The sequence below is a fragment of the Vidua macroura genome, chromosome 17, assembly GCF_024509145.1.
Source record: "Vidua macroura isolate BioBank_ID:100142 chromosome 17, ASM2450914v1, whole genome shotgun sequence".
Taxonomy (NCBI): Eukaryota; Metazoa; Chordata; class Aves; order Passeriformes; family Viduidae; genus Vidua; species Vidua macroura.
In genome coordinates, this window is record NC_071587.1 from 11,660,281 (window position 1) to 11,670,024 (window position 9,744).

A 9,744-nucleotide genomic window follows, 5' to 3' on the forward strand; every position below is an offset into this window, starting at 1 on the left:
ACCCACCAGCTTGTCTGTGAGCACAAATATCGAACAAGATAAAGGATAAATGTGAAGCTCTGTTTTGATAATCTCAAGCCTTGTCACATTTGTAGGACATCCAAACACACAGGAATTGCACAGGACTTGGCATGTGGTTTATCCCTCTGAGCTGTTTGGCCATTTTTTTACACATACACTTTTTTTTTTTTTTTTTCAGATAATTTGTACTAGATTTCTTTGTATGATCTGCTTAATCTTTTACCTGAGCATGACTAAAAAGCAACTCCAAATATCCCATGTAGGTTAATCCATTAATCCCTATGTGTGAATCAGAATACAAGAACAGTAGAAATTTAAGTACAGAACTTGACTATGATGCAGAAGTGGAATGTTTTACATGTTCCTCAGTTTAATGAAGCAAGTGAACACACTTGCTCAAATTGAAATATCTAATTATTTATTCACATAGAAACCAGTAAATTTTAGGGTTTGCAGCACAAAACTTGTTAAAAAAGAAAACAAGCTATGCCATATAGCTTCTTTACCCTCCATAAAATGGCATCATTGCAGTTAAAATTATAATAAAAATGAAACATTCCAGATGACATCAATTGGAGCACAATGTGACAAATATAATGAGAAAATCCTTGTCAGAAATTTTACCACAAGGAAATACCAATAGCTAACACCCATATTCTCCACCTAAAAATCAAGAATACTTGAGTAGATCTTGGCATAAAAGGCACAAAACACAAAGCAAAGCATGCTTGTGTCATTTCTCACACAGAAGCATTGACATTTGTGCAACATGGAAAAAGACCAGCATTTTTTCCAGATTCTTCCAATATCACAGGTACTTAGGGAACAGATCTTCCCCTTAATGCCAGCGTGTCGCTCCCAGTACAGAGGCAGTGACTGCAAGAAACAGGAATATAGAGAAGGGAACACATCTGAACCCTTCCAGGAAATCTGCAGCTGTATTGTTGAAGTAACCCAATCCACTGCAGGCTTGGAGTAACACACCCACGGGCAGGCAGCACTTGTGGGAATTCTGAGACTGGCAGGAACGTTAACAATGCTGGAAACCTGTCAGGAGCACAGGGTTGCCTCTTGCATTTAAATGTGCGATGCCAGCCTCAAGTAAGCATTTTTAAAAAAAGGTTGAGTCCTTGAAAGGAAGGGCTCTTCCAAAGAGGGTGTTGCCTCTGGCACAGAGGAATGGCTTTGCTCATGTTAAGGTGTTTCAGAACTATGGATGAAAGATCCCTGGCATTTCCAGGCTGGCACACAAGCTCTGGCAGCAGCCTGTTGCTATATTTCTATAACCAGCCTGTCCTCATCATCACTGCTTGTGTCATCATATTCCACCCGTGTTTGTTTCCTCATCATCTCTAAACCTCTCTTTTTGTATGTCTTGGGGGGTGTTGCAGAGTAACTCTTGAACTCAGGGGATCTGAGAGTAACTGGAAGCTTTTTAAAGGTAGCAGTAGCTGTTCCCTGTGGCCTTCCATAGAGACTGGGCTGCAGGTGAGATCTGTTCTTGTCTGCACTTCTGTGCAGCTCCAGGAGATGCTGAGCTAAGTTTGCCCTCTGTGAGTGTTCTCTGCTGGGTAACTGAGCCCTTGTGACTGTCTCAGGAACAGACTCTGCTTGGAATTCAAACAAACGTGAACATCCAGGCTGGGAACTGGGAGCTGAGTTTTCTGTGGGAGGTGAATGTGTGTTTTCTTCACTTGGAGCTTCCTCCCTTCCAGAGGCCTGGATCACTGGCTCTAATATTCCAAATATTTGGCTCTCTGACACTACCCTCAAGATGTTTTCTTGGCTTGCTCCTGGATGTAAGGAAGGAGGAGCAGCAGCCTCTAGGTTTGTGCTGTCAGGTTGGTCACCTGTGCCTGTGTTTGTAAATTCAGGACAAGACCCAAAGGAGGCTGCCAGGGGGTTGCTCCGAAGGCTTGGCCGGGATTGCCCAGGCAGGGATGGCTGCAGCACGAGGGGCTGTGTCACCCAGCAGCAAATGGCCACATCCCTGCTGAATTCCTGCAGGGATGTGTCAGCTCTGGAGGAAAAGGAATGAGCTGTCACAGCTATTCCCAGAGGAGCTGTAATGTTCTGGACAGAGGCGTTTGTTCTTGGATGTTCCCTGATTTGCCCAGAAATGTCCTGTAGGAATTAGGAGGGGAAAAAATTTACATGTAAGGTTTTCAGTCCAGAGAAATTTCATCCAAAAGATGCAAGTTTAATTGTTATTTTAGCTAATTCTAACATTAGTAAGTTTTCATTTTATTTTAACTCCCCAAAATACCTTTAACACATTTTTAAACATTTCAACCACAATCTGTGATACAAAATAGTTTCAACTTCAACTTTAAAACACCTGAATATAATTCAGGTTTTAATTAGCAATTATTTTTTCTGTTAATAAAAAATAATACAGGAATTAAGGTTCAATACCTACTTTTTTATCCTTTTTGTCTTTTTGTTTAACATGGTTTAGGTTTTCAGTATGGGAAGATATTCCTGAGTTATTCTTTGCTTCTTTTTTCCTTCTGCAAAGTTGTTTGTCTGAGGTGGAATATGATATGTCTTTTTGCTGGAGTAGATAATTTTCTATTGAAAAGAGGTTGGATAAACTTTTACTTTGATTTTTAGCACCCCACATGCTCAAACTTGCTACATTTCTCATCATATCACTGAAATAACATCAATTTTCACAAAATATTCCAAATACTTACCTTGCATCTTGGATTGAGGAGGATGGCACTTCTTAGGCTTATTAAATCTGGGGGGTTGGGATGAGCAGCCCTTCCTCAAAGCATCCAGAGCTCTGTTGGGAAAACAGGGCCTCTTGCTCCGTCGGTTCATTTTCAGCTGAGCAAATCCATGGATGTGCCTCCCTCTGTACCTGCAGTGCCAGGGGCATTGAGGGGATAAACAAAGATGGGAGATGTAGGAGCAGCCAGAGGAGAATAACACCACCTCATCAGGTGCATTAAAGTCTAACAGCAGTTTATTACTGGGAAGGAGATGCTTGCTTATGTCAACTCAAAAACAAAAGCTGGACTTTAAGCAAGAGACCCACAATTATTTTATTATCTTTTTTTCTCTGTAGGATTCAGTAAATCCTTGATTTTCTAAGAGAAAAGGATTAAGGAATAACAGATCCTTTTTCTTATATCTGGAATTTTAAAACAATATACTTCACAAAGACTTGAACCACACAGGAATCACCTGAGGCTGTGTGGTTGTTGGGTTTTTTCCCTTTTCACTTCTTGAGTGCTACCTGTTCATCGTTACTAAGGGACAACATAAGGATTTTGGTTATTTAGCAAACCCACACTGAATAATCCAACTCTGCTTTATTTTCTGCTCTGAATGAGTGACACTGAAGTCCCATCCCTAAATCAATAGACTGTCACTATCCACAGAGCAAGATGTAAATCTAAAAGGATGCACTTATTCAGGTGTTTGGTGTATTAGAAAATTAAATTACATTTGGTGGTTACCAGTTGGGCCACTTACCTACTAATAGGCATGACCTGAGCTTTCAGAACACTGTACCTAATTAAATCCCTGCACTTATGTGATAGAAGTAAGTTTGATATAAACAAATTCTGAGACCAGCAGGGAAAAAAAAAAAAAAAAAAAAACACAACAACAAAACAGTACCTGAAAATCAAACCAGGAAAAAGTCCTGGAAGAATGTCACTTGGCTGGGTGACATAGACCTGAGTCTTCTATTTCTGTTCTTATGACCCTTCAAAACTGCAGTGCTGTTTGCTGAACTAGACACAGTGATTAAGTTACTGACACTGATTTGTCCTCAAGGGAGTCACTGTCTGATTTTGGTCATGAAATAAAGAGGGATGTGTGCACACAATATGTGTTCCTTACTGAAGCAATTCATCAGGCATCCTCCTGCCCCACATTCCTGAAAGATTAGAGGGTAAATGTTCCACTGATAGGAATTCCCATTGAAAGGGGGGAGCTGTGCTGATTGAGACAATGTGCCCTTGATAGTTTTATGCTCGAATTCTTCCTGCTTTTTTATTTAAACCAAATGATCCTTTGAACTACAGATGGTTCTGTTCGTGTTAAACTTTATATTCTCCTGCCTTCTCTGGTGAATATCAGCTCAGCATCTTCCAAGGACAAAAGGCCTCACACACTGCTCTGAGCTGGGACAGGATTAAAAACAGAACAATTTTGACCCCCTTCAAGCAAAAGTAAATGCTGACAATTTTGACAGATAACAGTAATTTCTAAATCAGAGAGAGAGTCAACTGAACAGGCATCATCGTTCTGTGGGATATGTCTGGTTTGCTTAGAAAAGTCTGTCCCTAAGAGTAAATGACATATTGATGTTTTTATAGTTTACCTTTGGGGCCCCGCTGTGGTATAAGAATAGCTCTTTCTGAGAGATTTATCTTTTTTTTTTTCCCCAGTTTTGACAAGGTCGAATTTTGGGCATGACTTTTTATTTTATGTGGAGTTTTTACACACAATACAACAAAAATATATCTATATATTATTCTATTCTATTATCTATTCTATGTATTATATATATATATATATATATATATATATATATATATATATATATGTAGTAAACCTGAAAGCCATACTCCTTACCATTTAGGGGTGACTTTAATCCTTTTCTGTTTGTGGCTCCTCTTGAGTTTATTTGTTGAGAGTCTTTCCTTTTTGCAAACTACTGTTTTCTTCTTTTGCTCTGAAATATTTTTGAAAGAGCCACCAGGAATGTCTGAGCTTAACTGTTGAGAATATTGGGAAAAAATCAAGTACATGAAAACTGTGAATTACATGACTGAGAAGTTGGAAATCTGTGCACTTTTTAAATAGCACTGAACAGCATAGGAGTTAAGTAGCACAACTCTGTATTTAAGTCGTACTCTGAGTCAAATATTCATTTAGAATGAAAACAATGAAATATAGATGCTATTAGAGAAAAATATTTTAAAATCCCAATAAAGGGGAAAAAAATCAAGAAATAGAAATTCACTCTTCTCACTATCAGCATTCTGAAAAGTGAAAGAAACTTAAATATTCACACAGAAATTTATCTTTCTGATGCATCAAATAAATACAGACTTATAAAAATATAAATTGTAAATTCTGTATCAGCAAATGCCTGTCAATGTCCATAAATACACTTCTGGTAATTATTTAATTTTCCTAATAAGAGGGTGGAGGTGGGCTGTCAGCCAATAACACCCTCTTGAGAAAGCAAACAGAATTATTAATATTACCTCCTGCATCTGGTGTCCTTTAGAAAAGGATGAAACCAACGTTTTCAAGCTTGTGTTTTTGAAGCCATATGCCACAGTCTTGCTGATATTTCTCATTTTGAAAATGGAGATGTCGTATTTCGACAGGGTGCATTCCCTGCTGGGTTCCCTGTCCCAGGGGCGTATGGAGGGGTGGGCAGAGGCTGCATTCCCACCCTGCTCTGAGGGCAGAGGGAGGCTCCTGCTCAGACAGCACCAGGTCAGCCGGGGCTCGGCACTGAGGGACGGGAAGGTGCTCTTGGAGCCTGGCACTGGAGAAGTGCCAGAGTAGCCAGTCCTGTTATAGTGGGGCAGCACTGGGAATCCTTTACAGTGAGTGCTGAGAGTATGGCAGTAGAAAGTGCCAAAAGAATGGCAAAAGTAAGTGGGGTTGTTTCTTGAGCTCTGGGAATGCTGCAGATCCTGCAGTGGTGGGGGGCTGTCCTTCAGAATGCGTGGACTTCCCTCTCTGTCCCATCCCAGGATTGCTGGCTCTGCATCTTTGCTAGAAACTGATGTCTTTATCACAGAGTCACTTCCTGAGCAAAGGTCATGTAAAGCCTTCCTCTCATCTTTGATATCAGCAGATATGAAAAAGCCACTTGTATACACAGAAGTAAAGCAGATTTTCTTCTTCGGAGTCTGTACAAAGCAAGTACTTTTACTCATGCACTTCTCTTCTGTTTGACTTTGATAATTTAATTTATTTTTGTTCTGTTTGTTTTTCCAATCCTCTCTTGCAATATCCTGCTGCTTGAAGTTTTGGTTACGAAAGGTGTTCTCTGCTGTGGTTAAGATATTTGTGGTTTCTGAGTTGACTGGTGAACAGAATCCTGGAGTTTTCCAGTTTGTGTGAAGATTCCATTGAATTTCTCCTTTGCCAGCCTTTTGTCTCACTTCAGATTTTAAAGGGGACCAAACCACATCACTGGAATGAGAATGGAGGGACATGCAGCTGGAAGAGCAGGGTGGGGTGGTTAAGGTGTCTGTCACAGGTATGCCAGGTGTCATCTCCTGTTCAGATCGAAGCAAAGGTGACAGATCTGAAGCTCTCCTGTCCTGTGGCAATTTAAGGATATATTTTGGAGAGAAGGCATTTTGTTGTGGGACTAGACTTAAATGATCAGATTGCAGATGATGGCTTTTAGAAGACACATCCACAGCATTGTCACTGGGAAGTGGCACTTTTGCTCCTGTTTTTACAAGACATGTTTTGTCATCTCCATCTGTTGCATTGTGCAGGGCAAAAGAGTTGGAATCACTTTCCCTTAATCCAGACCCTAAAAACCCCACCAGTGAAGCTTTTGAGATACCTGCAGGATGTGAAAGAAGGTTAATGTCACAGTAACTACGAGCTTGTGCGGGAAGTTTGATTGTTTTCCTATATTCCACATTCTCAGTACCTCCAGTGACTTCATTAATTCCTGTGCTTGATTTTTGCTCATCTGCTTTAGTGGAGAATTTCACTGGAGCTGTGGGAAGACACTGAGTGCCAGAGCAATGGCCTCTCTCTGCTTCACTAACTGCAGTGGTCTCGCTACTGGGACTAGGGCAGGACACTGAAACCACCTTTTGTGTCTTCTCCACTTCGAACTTCAGCTTTTTCCTTTCTGATGGCAAAGTCTGGGATTTCCCTGCAGTTTCTCTGTTGTTGCAAGGGATCCAAGGGGCCATCAGATCATGCTGGCCACTTTCCTTAGTCCCGTGATGGTTCCCATAATTGTGTGAAGTGCTTTTACAATCTAATTCAAATGCACTGGATTCTTTCCCAGGGCTTGATTTCTCCCAGTTGCTACTCTGTACTGTCAAGCACTCATCATTCCTCCCGTGGCTGCTCAGCTTATACTCAGGATTTTGAAGCCTAAGCTCACCACTGCTTGGAGGCAGCAATGTGCTGCTGCCAGCTGTGCATTTCTCCGTGTCACTGCCACTGAGCTCTGGGGAAATTTGGCTGGTTACAGCTCCAGCAGTTATGGAATGTGATGTCTCCAATAGGTTGGACATTCTGTCTGCAGTTTCCACAGAGGACATGTTCTGCAGAACACAATTACCATCTGTAGAGATTCCTGATTTACCTATGTTTGACGCTGCTGTCACAAGGGAGGAAGGACTGTCACTTGCAGAGCTCCTGCCATCTCTTTCCTCAGTTATTTCAGTGCTGCTGGCTGATTCCCTTGAATTAGGAGTCAAGCTTGTAATATCTGTAATTTTATTATCTCTTTGTTTCGTTTTCTTGGCATTTTGGCTGCTTTTCATTTTTTGGTAGATTTTCTTAAACGTTTCATCTCCATACATTTGCCATTTTTCTTGAGAGAACATCTTCAACTTCCTTTGATTGTGTTTCTTATTTTTAGCACTGATTACTTTTCCAGCCCCAAGCTTTTTAGTCCCTTTTAGTTCCTCTGACAGAGAAGGATGATCAGCCACATTACTTAGGGGCAAATCATCCACTGCTGTTTGTCTGACTAGAGCTCGGGGATGGCTATTAGGGAAATCCACTGAATTGACAGTGAGATCGTTGCTAAGCAGCAAACCAGCAGTGCCTGTGTTTACAGACTGCTTAGTAAGAGAAAGTGGTTTTGAGCATCCTGCTTTGTCATGCACCATCCTCGATCCCTCCACAACAGGCAAGGAGTTGCTCCGAGTAACAGGCACAGTGTCAATTGTTGTGGAGAACTGGGTAGGAACTGAATGGAAAAACATTGGCTTGCATTTCTCCAGGGGTGCAAAGGTAGATTTTGCTGAACAAAGAGAAAGATTCTTTTTCCTATTTACATCACAAGTTCTGATATCAAAATGGAAAGAGTCTTTGTATGTGTAAGGCATTGGCAGGTCAATGCTTCCCTGTTTAGAAAGGACAGTTTTTCTGGGCCTGACATTGTCTAACTGGGTGTCATCCACCACACTTTTGTTGTGAGAAATAAGCTTTGAAATGTGTTCTTCCAGCCTCTTTTTCTCTAGCATCGAGGCTGTAGCTTTGTCAGCTGCCTCTGGCTTTGCAGTGCTTCTGGAGGCACACCTTGGGCTGCTGAAGGCAGTTTCATTTTCCAGTTCCATGCTGTGCTCGTAGAGACTGTGCAAGGGGCTGGACGATGTCATCTGCTGCTCTGTGCTGTCAGAGCGCGACAGATACCCCGAGTCAGTGCTCTCACACTTCTTCAGCTTGCAGTCCAAGGGTTTGTAATCCCACTGCTTCTCTGAAGAGGTTGCCTGCTGCCTTTGCAGCTGAATGTGCTTATTGGCAGTCGGAGTTCTTTGCTCCTGCATCTTCTTTCTCAGACACGGACCATTTGGCAAAGCTCCTGGAGATGATAAACTTTGAAGTTCTCTTTCAGGAACCCCATGAACAGCCTTTGACTTCAATGATTGATTTGTTGTTTCTTGATTTTCTGAAGCAGCTGATGAAGAGCTTGTCGCTGGCAGTGAGAGCTCATGAGGTTTCTTAGTGTCTGTGGCTGCACTGGTCTCTGAACTGGGCTGTTGGATGTGTATCCCCTGGTCTTCACTGGTGCTACTCAAGACTTTGCTGCCTTGGTGACAGGTGGTGCTCTCTGCTGATCTCTCATTTTGCTCTGGTCCCCCACTGATGTCAGAGTCTGAGGGCAGCCTGGTGTTGTTGACGTGTGTTTGAGTTCTCCTGTGTTTATACAAGTTGCTCTGAGTTTTAAACGCAATGCCACAAGTGGTGCACGGAAAGGGCCTCTCTCCCGTGTGAGAGCGAATGTGTTTCTCAAGGACACTTGGCTTCAAACAATCTCGTCCACAGTGTTTGCAGATGTATTTCCCAGATTTTTTTGATTTTCCTGGGTTTCCAATAGATGCTTTTACACAAGAACTTGGCGACGATAAAACCGGTAAAGTGCTGACTATGCTCAACGTCAGACTTTGCCCAAGCTGTTTCTGGAAGAGCGGCTGAGGCTGCTCCGTGCCTTCCGGGGGGACGAGCGGGTTGAGGATGAGGGGGACGCCGTCGAGGTGGACGCAGCTCCTGCCGGCCACCAAGGGCCCGTGCGGCTGGAAGCAGCCCGGCTGGACGGGCTGGAGCAGCGGGATCGTCAGGGCCTTGAGGTACAGGGGCTGGGGCAGGGCCTGTCCCCGGGCAGGTTCCGAGGAGCCCCGCGGGGAAGGGCCCGGGCCGGGCTCTGCTGGAGCGGCCACGAGGCCTGGCGGGGTCTGGGCCTCCATGCCAGGGCCCGGCTGCCATGTGCTCACGGACCTGCCGGGAGGGGACACAGAACAGGCACCAGTCTGCAGGCAGAAATAACACACACGCTTCCCACCGCTGGGCTGGGAAAATTAGCAGCTAAGAATATCACATATGCAGGCATTATACAGACTTCCTTTCCCAATTAAATTGGTTCCCCTTTCATTTTTCCTCTGGGACTTACAGTTCAGTGCAATGTAAAAGACACTCAACACTGCACTTAAAACCACTCTTATAACCTACACGGACTACCCAAAGCACTGGAAACAA

At 42.9% G+C, this 9,744-nt stretch overlaps 1 protein-coding gene across 1 annotated transcript; it reads right to left on the bottom strand.

The window, feature by feature from the left end:
- Nucleotides 1–366: 366 nt before the first annotated feature.
- Nucleotides 367–9,455, bottom strand: ZNF831 (zinc finger protein 831). The gene is made up of 5 exons (XM_053993347.1): nt 5,253–9,455; nt 4,615–4,757; nt 2,718–2,887; nt 2,441–2,592; nt 367–2,145 (listed from the first exon to the last, which is right to left on the bottom strand). Exons 1-5 carry the CDS (start codon nt 9,453–9,455, stop codon nt 1,294–1,296), a joined length of 5,520 nt encoding a protein of 1,839 aa, XP_053849322.1. The 3' UTR covers nt 367–1,293.
- Between the last annotated feature and the right edge of the window lie 289 nt (nt 9,456–9,744).